Source organism: Ranitomeya imitator, chromosome 4, assembly GCF_032444005.1.
Source record: "Ranitomeya imitator isolate aRanImi1 chromosome 4, aRanImi1.pri, whole genome shotgun sequence".
Taxonomy (NCBI): Eukaryota; Metazoa; Chordata; class Amphibia; order Anura; family Dendrobatidae; genus Ranitomeya; species Ranitomeya imitator.
Window position 1 is genome coordinate 408,200,340 of NC_091285.1, and position 13,923 is coordinate 408,214,262.

Consider the following 13,923-nt stretch of genomic DNA (forward strand, 5'->3'; position numbering starts at 1 on the left):
GGGTCTTCGCCTCTTATTGTGCGCAATTTCTGTGTGGCCCTGCTGCTGTATGTGAACTGGCTGCCGGCCCAATCTGTCCCCTCCGGGTCCTGGTTTGACGGGCAACCCGAGTCCTTTTATCGGTTTACCCCCTCTGGGAGTACCGCTGAACTCTGTGTCTGTTGCTGCGTCCGGCCCTAGTGAAGCTGATATCACCTCACGTTTTTCCGGTTGCTGTATTATATATAATGAATACAGCCACGGATCCGGTATCCGTCTTTGCGCCTGTTCTGGGTAGTGATTAATGCTACCCGGTTCTCACAATGTCCCTTTTCTCTGTCCCTCTTCTCCTCAGGCCGGTGATTTGGGCCTGGAAACCGTCATAGGGCTGTTAGAAATTCAGCTGTATGACCTCTCACTTTCAGCTCCTTAGCCCAACTGCCATTTCTTCTCTCAGACCAGAATGGATTAAAGGGAGTCTCTGGAGCTCCCCCTTCTGGCCGGAGGTGGTAGTGCAGTTTTGCTATCTTAATATTTGTGTTTAGTGTCAGTAATATTTTTGTGGCAAATACCCCTAGGGGTGCCACATAAGCATTTGGTCATTATCATTAACAAAAATTAATCTCAATATTTTGTTATATATGCTTTGTTGGCAATGAGAGAGGTCAAACGTTTTCTGTAAGTCTTCACAAGGTTGGCACACACTGTTGGTGGTATGTTGGCCCATTTTTCCATGCAGATCTCCTCTAGAGCAGTGAAGTTTTGGGCCTGTCACTGGGCAACACAGACTTTCAACTCCCTTCAAAGGTTTTCTATGGGGTTAAGATCTGGAGATTGGCTAGGCCACTCCAAGACCTTCATGTGCTTCTTACGAAGCCACTCCTTCATTGCACTGGCAGTGTGCTTGGGATCATTATCATGCTGAAAGACCCATCCGCGTTTCATCTTCAATGCCCTTGCTGATAGAAGGAAGTTTGCACTCAAATCTCACAATACATGGCCCCATTCATTCTTTCATGTACATGGATCAGTCATCCTGGTCCCTTTGCAGAGAAACAGCCCCAAAGCATGATGTTGCCACCCCCATGATTCACAGTAGGTATGGTGTTCTTTGGATGCAACTCAGCATTCTGTCTCGTCCAAACACGACGAGTTTCTACCAAACAGTTTAACCTTGGTTTCATTAGACTATAAGACATTCGCCCAATACTCTTCTGGATAATCCAAATGCTCTCTAGCAAACTTCAGATGGGCCTGCACATGTACTGGCTTAAGCAGGGGGACACATCTTGCACTGCAGGATCTGAGTCCCTGGGGGTGTAGTGTGTTACTGATGGTAGTCTTTGTTACGGTGGTCACAGCTATATGCATGTCATTCACTAGGTCCCCCCGTGTGGTTCTGGCACTTTTGCTCACCGTTTTTGTGATCATTTTGACCCCACAGGGTGAGATCTTGCATGGGGCCCCAGTTCGAGGGAGATTTTCAGTGGTCTTGTTTGTCTTCCATTTTCTTATTATTGCTCCCACAGTTGATTTCATCACACCAAGCTGCTTGCCTATTGCAGATTCAGTCTTCCCAGTCTGGTGCAGGGCTACAATTTTGTTTCTGGTGTCCTTCGACAGCTCTTTGGTCTTCACCATAGTGGAGTTTGGAGTGTGACTTTTTCTGTTCACCTGATGAAGACGGTATTTCCATTGAAACGCGTTGTGGCTTAACCCTATCTTGGTGTCAGAGTCTTCTTTCTGCGCTCCTTAGACTGAGCTTTCATTCTTTTTTCTGTCTGTATCCTCCATTGGAGGAGTTTGGCTGGAGCTGCGGAGGGACTTTGCACTTTCACCCTTCCTTTGGTGCTACCTTCTTGGCGCTCTGGAGCAAACCGCCCACTATTGATTTTATTTTCTCCTTCGCCTCATTGGGGGACACAGACCGTGGGTGTATGCTGCTGCCAATAGGAGGCTGACACTAAGTGATACAAAAAAAGTTAGCTCCTCCCCTGCAGTATACACCCTCCTGCTGGCTCTCAGCTAACCAGTTCTTGCTTAGTGTCTGTAGGAGGCACATGGGTCTGTTTCAGACCCCAACGTTTTTTTCATCCGGGCAGACTTTACTATCAGGGATAGTCGTCCCATTCTCCTCTGCGATATTCTCACTCTGACGAGTCTTCGGAGCTAGCTTCTCTGCTCTTTCAGACTTTTTTCCCTTATTACCTTCGAGGCAAGGTTGTCCTCAGGCCATCTCCATCCCTTGTTACCAAGGTGGTAATGTATTACCACTGTTATGAGGGCATAGTTCTTCCCTCATCTCTTTTGGCCCCATATTCTGGACGAAGTGAGTGCTCTGAGTGGGTACATCTTGAGGACGGCGTCCTTCTGAAGGTTGGACGTTTTATTTGGGCTTCCTGACGGTAGAGGAAGGCTTCCTGACATTTTCAGGAAGGGTTTAGCCGTTTCATCGACCATGATAACATGGTGAATTCCTTTCACCATCCAGGAGTCCTTCCGTGCTAGATGTCAGCCTATCTCCCTGTCTATCAAGGGTTCTAGGCACCAGGCGTCAGCAAGGCACGCCTGCAAGCTTGCGGATTCGTCCAGTCCACATGCATTCTTGAAGCACTATAATTCCCACACTTCCACAGATGTGAGTCTGGGCAGGCGGACTCTGCAGGCCGCGGTGGCGCACTTGTAAGTAGCGGTTACACAGGGCCTGATCTATTGTTGTCCCCACCCAGGGACTGCTTTGGGACGTCCCACGGTCTGTGTCCCCCAATGAGGCGAAGGAGAAATAGGGATTTTTGTGTACTCACCGTAAAATCCTTTTCTCCGAGCCATTCATTGGGGGACACAGCTCCCACCCTGTTATTAGCTTATGCTTGTTTTTTTATAATATGACATGCTATACGCTCATATATTGTTATTGATCTCCTACTGCTGTTGCACCGAACTGGTTAGCTGAGAGCCAGCAGGAGGGTGTATACTGCAGGGGAGGAGCTAACTTTTTTTGTATCACTTAGTGTCAGCCTCCTATTGGCAGCAGCATACACCCACGGTCTGTGTCCCCCAATGAATGGCTCGGAGAAAAGGATTTTACGGTGAGTACACAAAAATCCCTATTTTCAGGTTGTGGACAGGTATCTTTTATACTGATAACAAGTTCAAACAGGTGCCATTGCTATAGGTAATGAGTGGAGGACAGAGGAGCCTCTCAAAGAAGAAGTTACAGGTCTGTGAGAGCCAGAAATCTTGCATGTTATTAGGTGACCAAATACTTGTTTTCCACCATAATTTGCAAAATAAATCTTGCCAAATGAGACAAGGTGATTTTCTGGATTTGTTTTCTCATTTTGCCTCTCATAGTTGGGGTCTACCTATGATGTCAATTACAGGCCTCTCCCATCTTTTTAAGTGGGATACCTTGCACAATTGATGGATGACTAAATACTTTATTTCCCCACTGTATATCTGTTCAAATGTGTTGCAGAAGAATAAATATTCTGTGAATACTCTTATACAGTTCAATATTTGGTTGCAAGAAAAACAAGGGTCAGCAATCTTCTGCACTCCAGCTTTACTCTGGATGCATTGTACATTGATGTTAATGGGATGTCCATCTACTGTAATGCTTGCATTTGCCGTTTCTTAACCCCTGCTAGGAATCTTATCTATCTATCTATCTATCTATCTATCTATCTATCTATCTATCTATCAGTAACATGTAACATGTGCTCAGTGTGAACCTGCTTTTATCTGTGAAGAGCACAGGCGCCAGTGGTAAATTTGCCAATCCTGGTGTTCTGTGGCAAATGCCAAGCGTCCTGAACGATGTTGAGCTGTGAGCACAACCCCCATCTGTGGACTTTGGGCACCCAGACCATCCTAATGGAGTCGGTTTCTAAATGTTTGTGCAGACACATGCACATTTGTGTCCTGCTGGAGGTCACTTTGCAGGGCTCTGGCAGTGCTCCTCCTGTTCCTCCTTGCACCACAAAGGCTGACGTAGCGGTCCTGCTGCTGGGTTGTTGCCCTCCTATGGCCCCCTGGTGTACTGGCCTATCTCCTGGTAGCATCTCCAGCAAACCTTCTTGCTTCTTCCTGGATGAGCTGCACTACCTGAGCCACTTGTGTGGGTTGTAGAGTCCATCTCATGCTACCACGAGTGTGAAAGCACAACCAACATTCAAAACTGACCAAAACATCAGCCAGAAAGCATTGGTACTGAGATGTGGTCTGTGGTCCCCACCTGCAGAACCACTCCTCTATTGAGTGTGTCTTGATAATTGCCAATAATTTCCATCTGTTGTGCCATTTGCACAACAGCATGTGAAATTGATTGTCAAACAGTGTTGCTTCCTACGTGGACAGTTTGATTTCACAGAAGTATGATTCACTTGGAGTTATATTCTGTTGTTTAAGTGTTCCCTTTATTTTATTGAGCAGTGTATATATATATATATATATATATATATATATATCTACTATATAGTTGTCTAAGGGTCACTTCCCTCTGTCTGTCTGTCCTTCTGTCATGGTTATTCATTCGCTGATGGGTCTCGCCAGCTGCCTGTCATGGCTGCCGCGACCAATCAGCGACGGGCACAGTTCGGAAGAAAATGGCCGCTCTTTACTCCCCGCAGTCAGTGCCTGTCTCCCACATACTCTCCTCCGGTCACCGCTAACACAGGGTTAATGCCGGCGGTAACGGACCGCGTTTCTGCACTCCGTTACCGCCGCTATTAACCCTGTGTGTCCCCAACTTCTTACTATTGACACTGCCTATGCGGCATCAATAGTAAAAAATGTAATGTTAAAAAAAAAAAAAAAACCTGCTATACTCGCGCCGGCCGCCATCTTCCGTTGCAGGTGGCAGAAGGACCTGCAATGACGTCACGATCATGTGACCGCGATGTCATCACAGGCCCTGCGCACCTGCGCGAGAAGGACCTGCCATGACATCACGGTCATGTGACCGCGACGTCATCACAGGTCCTGCGTTCCCCTGGGACCGGAAGCTGCCGTGGACTACAAGGGCTCTCTCGGAAAGGTGAGTATATGTTTATTTTTTAACCTGTGACAAACCTGGCTGGCCAATATACTACGTGACTGGCCAATATACTACGTGGCTCTGTGCTGTATACTACTTCGCTGTGCAATATACTACGTGGCTCTGTGCTGTATACTACGTCACTGGGAAGTATACTACGTCACTGGGAAATATACTACGTCACTGGGAAATATACTACCTCACTGGCCAATATACTACGTGACTGGCCAATATACTACGGGGATCTGTGCTGTATACTACGTCACTGGGCAATATACTACGTAACTGGGCAATATACTACGTGGCTGCGCAATATACTACGTCACTAGGCAATATACTACGTAACTGGGCAATATACTACGTGGCTGGGCAATATACTACATCACTGGGCAATATACTACGTGGTTGGGCAATATAATATGTGGCTGGGCAATATACTATGTGGCTGGGCAATATACTACGTGGCTTGGCAATATACTACGTGGCTGGGCAATATACTACATCACTGGGCAATATACTACGTCACTGGGCAATATACTACATGGCTGGGCAATATACTACGTGGCTGGGCAATATACAACGTGTCTGGGCAATATACTACGTGGCTGGACAATATACTATGTCACTGTGCAATATACTACGTGGCTGGGCAATATACTACGTGGCTGGGCAATATACTAAGTGGCTGGGCAATATACTACGTGGACATGCATATTCTAGAATACCCGATGCGTTAGAATCGGGCCACCATCTAGTATATATATATATATATATACTGTATAGCTTATCTCTGATTTGACTTTTAGATGAGATGAGTCCTCACTCACTGCTCTAAATCAGATGGTCCTTTAAAAGAAGTAGGTCATAATGTATGATCAGTGTGGACCTACTTCAGGGACCCACATTAATTACAATTGGTTGCTGTCCCAAAGCAATTTTTGTATTTATTCAGTGAAAGGTGATCATTTATGTAGCATAGAATATATACCACGTTAACTGTTTCATATTCCTCATTCTGAATTTATGAATGCAGTCTTTGTTTTTTCGTCTTTCAGCATTACAATATAACTCATGGCACTCACCATTCTGCTTCTAATCCATAAAATCATCTTAATGCACCTAAATGGTGGGTTAACAAACAGCACAGACAACCTAGCATCGTCATCAATGTGGCATGTTAATCTTAGACTATCTGAGCGGTTTGTTATCCTACCGCTGAATGTGCACAAACTAAAGTGGACTTTTATGAATTAAAAGAAGATGGGTGAGTGCCATGGATTTGCTAATGCATACTGTATATTTCATTTTCTTTAGAACACTGAGCACCACTGCTGTATATCCAGAATTGCCCAATAGTCCAGGAGGAACAATAAAGCACAGAAGAGCACTTGCTTTTTGTTTTTTCTTCTTATTCTTTTAGTTTATTAATTTAGTCCAGATGTTTTAATGCCAAAACCAAATGGCATTATTGTGTGCAGATTGTAAAACTGTTTTTTTTTTTACAGGGCACAAAAGGACTTCCAGGAATGAAAGGTGAAAGAGTAAGTATATGCTCATGATCAGTGGATCAGTACCAGTTTAGCACTGGTTCCAGAACACATGGACTGGGATTTTAGAGCAGCGGAGGAGAGTCACTATTTATATAATTATAGCTATAATTATTTTCTAAGTGAAAAATAAATGATACTAACAGTACAAATTGCACATTGTTTAATGAGAACAATAATATTCCTTGGTTTTAGGAAATATAGAAATATGGACTGCAATAATTACAATTAAAGTCCATTACTCTAATAAGAACCAGGCACATAACGCATATGGAAGAAAAATTATTTTTGTAACCAAGCCAGGGTGACATAAATAGACTTTTATATCTAAAGTTTTTTGTTTTGTTATTGGATGTGATGGGCTGTGGTCATTCTCATGTCAGACACAGATCTTCCCAAAATGACTGTGCGGCACACTTATTATAGAAGCAGTGGGAGAATGTCCTTGCATGACCGCTCCATAGCAACCTAGCTGATGAAGTACTTTTTCCTTTCTTTTTAAAGATGTAATTGATCTCTATCATCAAATCCCCAATACTCAGACATTGCTAACCACCCTTTATATAAGACAATTACCTCATAATCATCTTTCCACCTTCTGGTTTTGCAAGTAGTTGTCATCCTTTCTTGGTGAAACTGATTTAATACTCAATGGTGGCAGTTTATCATTACAGTATGCCAGTATTATGGATTAAATAAAATCACAATGTGGCAAAAGTGGTATTTACAAGAAAAACGTGTGACATTTTAGCTTTTTGCACTGATCACTTCAATTTTCTAAAAACGAGGCATGGCGTACAGCTCTATTACAAATGTACTGTAATCAGAGGCATACCTAGATGTTCAACTCAGGGGGCGAAATATCAAAGTGGGCCTCTAACCAGGTAACTCTGATTACAAATATGGTAGAGCACCCTAATTGTGGGTGTAGAGGAACCTCAGCAGATGACGGGGCTGTTACCGATAAAAAATCTATATTAGGGATGGGCGAACCAGAACTATAAAGTTTAGGACCGTACCGAACACATAGTGGAAACCCATGTTGCAGTTCGGGTCCAGTTCGAACTATAAAAAAAAGCATAAAATTATTAATAAGCATTATAATTATACATACCTGTCCAGCGATGCATCCTCCCATCCCGTTGTCTCCTGGCCGCATCTGCTTCCGGGGCTGCTCATTACCTTCTGCCGGTATTCACTGCACTCGGCAGTCTTCTGCTTTTTCTGGCAGTGTTTGTGCGGTGACGTCACACTGCCGGAAGAAGCCGAAGACTGCCGAGTTCAGTGAATACTGCCGGCAGTTAATGAGCGGCCCCGGAAGCAGATGCGGCTGGGAGACAGCAGGACGGGAGGATGGGTCGCTGGACAGGTAAGTATAGTTCTAATGTTTATTATTAATTTTCTGCTTTTCTTACAGCTACCCGTACCCATCCCATATATGTAAAGTCTGAGTTCGTGGTTCAGACGCAAGTTCATGTCATGTCTGTCCCCGAACTCGAACTTTATTATAAACTCGGGCGAACCCGCCGATCTCGAACATCGGGGGGTTCGCCCATCATTAATCTCTATACAAAGACCAACACTGATATTACTTCCATATGGTGACCATATAGTGGTAGATATCAGTCCAGCAGAACACTTAAGAGATTACAGTTCAGTTACAGATAGTAACTTAAAGGTGACCTTCTTTCTTATGGAGTAATTTACTTTTCCTGAGTAAGAGGCCATAGTATTCCCCAAGTCCATACTAGACCCGAATTAGGCTTTATTATACCTCAGGCCATTTCATATTCCCTCGTGCCAGATTATACCCCTTTTGATATCAGCAGTGACGAGTGATATACACAAGAATTACTTAATTTTTCAACATCGTTTTGGGGGTTTAGGTTTGTTAGTTAAATTATGTGAGAAGATAACTGCCTTAAATCTAGTTCTTAACACATAGATTTTTATTACTTGAACTAGAAAAAGTGGCAAACATGGGAAACCCCGTAGTTTTAAAATATAACTTTTAATGTAATTAGTTAAAAAAGACAAAAAGAACAACAAACACCATACACATGAAAAAGTACTCTCTGATTACACCCTACAATAATTACCCTCGTTTCTGCACTTGGCACCATATGTATATATACGAGTAATGGGTTGAGCGAAACGGATCGGACAAATTAAAAAATCGCCGACTTTCGGCAAGTCAGGTTTCATGAAACCCGACCCGATCCTAGTATGGGATTGGCCATGAGGTCGGCGATCTTCGCGCCAAAGTCGCGTTTCTTATGACGCTTTCAGCATCATTTTTCAGCCAATGAATGAGGACGCAGAGTGAGGGCAGCGTGATGACATAGGTCTCGGTCCCCACCATCTTAGAGAAGGGCATGACAGTGATTGGCTTGCTTTCTGCAGCGTCACAGGGGCTATAAAGGAGCATGCACGCCGACCGCCATCTTACTTCTGCCGATCGTAGCATAGGGAGAGGTTGCCGCAGCTTCATCAGAAGAAGGGATATAGTTAGGGAGGGAAGATTAAGCCCCGAAACAGCTTGTGCTGTAGCGATTTCCACTGTCCAACACCACCATTTGTTTGCAAGGGACAGTGGAGGCTATATTTTTGTGCATCAGCTCTGTAGCTTATTAGGCTGCCTTATAAGGCTCCCTGATAGCTGCATTGCTGTTTGCACGCCGCTGTGCAAACCAACTGCTTTTTTAAAAGCAAAAATCCTGTTGCTCCTTTCTGCACAGTTATCTTGTTTATTTGTCCACACTTTTGTGTGCAGCAGTCCTTTTTATTGCTGCCATACTTTTTCTGAGATCATTGTAGGGAGATTGAAATTGTACTACAGTCCTTGTATTTTTTCATATATCTTCCAGCCACTTTCTGCCACTGCATCGATTCAAAGTGACAGGAGACAGCATTTGTCCAGTATGGTTACGAACTACTTTTCCTCCCTTATCGATGTTCTCCCTCACAGGTCATTCCCCTTTGATTACTGGGCATCTAAAATAGACACCTGGCCTGAATTGGCAGAATATGCATTACAGGAGCTTGCTTGCCCTGCTACTAGTGTGCTAACAGAAAGAGTCTTCAGTTCTGCTGGTTCAATACTGACCGAAAAAAGGACACGTCTGGCTACCCAGAATGTTGATGATCTAACCTTCATTAAAATGAACCAATCATGGATTTCAAATTATTTTGCCCCACCTTCTCCTGCTGACACGTAGCTTGCCTGAAAAATGTCTTGCTTTTGGCCTCCTCTTACTGACTTCTCCAATTCCTCCATTTGCCGCTGCTGAATGCCCACCATAGGCCATTTTTATACCTCCCTAAATGGGCTGACTCCCCCCACAGGGCCGTGGTCATCACCTGGCGCAAGCACCCGTGCGAGTGCTGTTTGCCTGGACAGGTGGGTGCGCCCACTCTTGGGCAACGGCACTGGCAGATGGTCCCTCATAGTACAATGAAGTGTATCTGACGGTGGTGGTGCACAACCAACGTCAGACACACCGTCGTAATATGAGGGGCCCTGTGCCTGTATCGCCGCCCACGAGAGAGGGTTCCCCCAAGCTTGAACAGTGCTCTACCACTTGCAATACTTACCTCTCCCTGCTCCACCACTGTGTAGTCTGTGCTGTTAAATCCTTCAATGGCACTGCCAATACACATTTGTTGAAATGATAGATGATAGTTAAAATATACAGGGGCCCTGGCCTCCATTTAGACCAGTTAATATTTTGCGCCTACTACCACTGTCTGCTACTCAGCAGAGGAGCCCACCCCAGTACCTAGCTATGCCGCCTGTTTAGTCCTGTTACCAATTATGAACTGCTTTTAGTCTACTTTTGTATTTGGGCCTACTAACGGTGTCTGCGCCACTCATTACAGTTGTCCTCCACTGAACAAAGCTAGGCCGCCTGTTTAGTCCTGTTACCAATTTTGAACTGCATTTAGCCAACTTTTTTTATTTTGGGCCTACTAACTGTGTCTGCGCCACTGATTACAGTTGTCCTCCACTGAACAAACCAATGCCGCCTGTTTAGTCCTGTTACCAATTTTGAACTGCATTTAGCCAACTTTTTTATTTTGGGCCAACAAACTGTGTCTGCGCCACTCATTACAGTTGTCCTCCACTGAACAAAGCAATGCCGCCTGTTTAGTCCTGTTACCAATTTTGAACTGCATTTAGCCTACTTTTGTATTTGGGCCTACTAACTGTGTCTGCGCCACTCATTACAGTTGTCCTCCACTGAACAAAGCTAGGCCACCTCTTTAGTCCTGTTACCAATTTTGAACTGCATTTAGCCTACTTTTTTATTTTGGGCCTACTAACTGTGTCTGTGCCACTCATTAAAGTTGTCCTCCACTGAACAAAGCAATGCCACCTGTTTAGTCCTGTTACCAATTATGAACTGCTTTTAGCCTACTTTTGTATTTGGGCCTACTAACGGTGTCTGCGCCACTCATTACAGTTGTCCTCCACTGAACAAAGCTAGGCCGCCTGTTTAGTCCTGTTACCAATTTTGAACTGCATTTAGCCAACTTTTTTTATTTTGGGCCTACTAACTGTGTCTGCGCCACTCATTACAGTTGTCCTCCACTGAACAAACCAATGCCGCCTGTTTAGTCCTGTTAACAATTTTGAACTGCATTTCGCCAACTTTTTTATTTTGGGCCAACAAACTGTGTCTGCGCCACTCATTACAGTTGTCCTCCACTGAACAAAGCAATGCCGCCTGTTTAGTCCTGTTACCAATTTTGAACTGCATTTAGCCTACTTTTGTATTTGGGCCTACTAACTGTGTCTGCACCACTCATTACAGTTGTCCTCCACTGAACAAAGCTAGGCCACCTGTTTAGTCCTGTTACCAATTTTGAACTACTTTCAGCCTACTTTTTTATTTTGGGCCTACTAACTGTGTCTGCGCCACTCATTACAGTTGTCCTCCACTGAACAAAGCTATGCCGCCTGTTTAGTCCTGTTACAAATTTTGAACTGCATTTAGCCTACTTTATTATTTGGGCCTATATCTGTGTTTCCTCCTCATCCTGCCCATTGCCCAGCCACTGCTAGATGAGTCTGCTGGTACATTGACCCAGACCACTACATTCCCTTTGCACTCTACACAGCCTGAATCTGACCCTGCTGAAAGTCAGGTTCCTCTGCCCAAATACTATACCACCTTACACGGGGACAAAGAGGAAGGTGCAGATGAAAGTGCAGGTTCCTTCATCAGGTGGGGGGGGCATACTCGTTGGCGACGTCACTGGCACAGGGCCTCTCATAGTACGCAAAAGTGTCTCTGGCAGTGGGAGGCACCACCCGCCGTCAATCACACCGCCGTACTATGAGGGGCCCTGTGCCAGTGCCAAGTGCCAACGAGTGGGCCCCCCCTGCTTGCTCAGGATCACAGCACTTGCAAAGTTGAAATACTTACCTCTCCCTGCTCCACCGCCGTGACGTATTCCGCATTTCCTGGGCCCACGAAAATCTTGAGCCAGCCCTACCCCCCCACAACTTTAGCCAAATGACCCCCTGTTTTCAATGCCTAACTATTGTTATAAAGTAAATTAAGATTGACAAGCTTAAGAAATAAGAATTGATGTTTTTGGCATTAAAATGGGCACTGTAGGTGTTTTCCTGTCCTCCACTCACTGCCGACTTTGATTCCCCATTGACTTGGATTGGGTTTCATGTTTCGGTCGGCCCCCGACTTTTCAAAATAATCGTCCAATTTCACCCGACCCGGCTTTTGTTTCGCGAAACCCAACTCGATCCTAAAAAAGTAAAAGTCGCTCTTCTCTACTTGGCGGCTGTCCCTCACTGCCCCTATTGTAGTGAATCATTTACCAACTCATATGTATTGAGCATGTAAAGGAAGGAATACCAGGGCAGGCGGGCCGCTGGACATGTGGCTGTAAATAGGCAAGTGTCAAAGAGATAAATGGGTGAGTGGATTGAGAGGCATCAATAAGATAAAGTTTAGATGATCAAAGATTAACGTATAGTACCCCACTAAACTGTTACCTGCCAAAGAAATCCTGCCTGCCAGCTGAGGTTGGCACCCTAATTGACATCGGATACGGTGCTCCCGCTCCACGATGGCTGATCCTGGGAGTCCCTAGAATAAATGTACAAACAACCCCTAGGTTAAATACATCAGATAAAGGCAGAGAAGTGGTGCCTCACAATTGGGAGCAATCGAATGACAGTCAAAAAGAAATTATGTGATGATAAAGAGCATATAAATATAGTACATGGTACATATCAGACCAACAGAATAAGGGGGTACTTATGATTACTAGCTTGTGACCTCTACGCGTTTTACCGAATATGGATCATCACCAGGAGGTGAGATGAGTTGATGCTGCATGGTCTTGGCCTGTGCTCATTTATTTATACACACATGGGCTGTTCCGAGACCCACGCTCAGCTGGAAATGCATTCTGGAGTGTAGTGGATAAATGTATGTCCCCTTTTCCCAATGTGTATATGTGTACCTCCCCCTTGATATAGGCATGACAGGCACCTAACCTTCAATAAAATGGCGCTGCCATAGAACATCATCAGTGTGCCTGCACCTTGTCCATGCACGTACACCTTGTCTCCGGATCCAGTGACACACGACCGTAAATGATGAACCGGAAGTGTGTCACCCATGTGTGCATGTCGGTGGAGTGCGCATGCGGGGGAGGACGGCCGAGAATGTCACAGAACCGCCTCCCACAGCATGCACAAATCCATTGCACGCACGCTGGAAATGACCAATAATGCAGTCAATGTACTCAAACCCAGGCTGGGTGTGCTTGTGCACTGTTATTTCAATCTCTTGCAGTCTGTGTTGAATGCGGAGGAGGGAGGACTCTGCTCCATTGTTTGAACACTCAGTCTTCTCCTTCTAAGAAACTATTGATGCTCAGCAGTAATGTGCCGCTGGGAGGATGATAGATACCCATGGTTTTGTGTCAGGAGCATGATTGGTCAGATGAGGGCATGTGTAGGCAGGCAGATACAAAGATCCGCGTCCCTAAACATGACAATTGGATGAGAGGGTATACCATCAACAATATATTGCAGAATGTGGACATGGGCGCAATGGACATAAACAGAAATCAACCTGTGAATGAGCACAGATGCATCAGAATATTGATCATATTTGTAGAACCAAACTGATAAAGATTGATCATCACATAAATATGTGAGCCCCAAGACAAAGGGAACAATTATAACTAGTCATGGCAATAAAATACTATACTAACCCTCAAGTCTCTCCCATAGGGCTGTAGACACAACAACCAAGCATGTAGCTTAATTAAATCAAGGTTTTACGAGCTCATATATTGAGCTGAAATCACAGAAAACAGGCA

General features: G+C 44.7%; 1 protein-coding gene across 1 annotated transcript in view; it reads left to right on the forward strand.

The window, feature by feature from the left end:
- LOC138676256 (collagen alpha-1(VII) chain-like) overlaps positions 1–13,923 on the forward strand; it is an 831,262-nt gene that overhangs the window by 555,336 nt on the left and 262,003 nt on the right. The window contains exon 82 of the mRNA XM_069765365.1: positions 6,523–6,558. Coding sequence (XP_069621466.1) covers positions 6,523–6,558 — 36 coding nt within the window. The remainder of the gene's footprint in view (positions 1–6,522; positions 6,559–13,923) is intronic.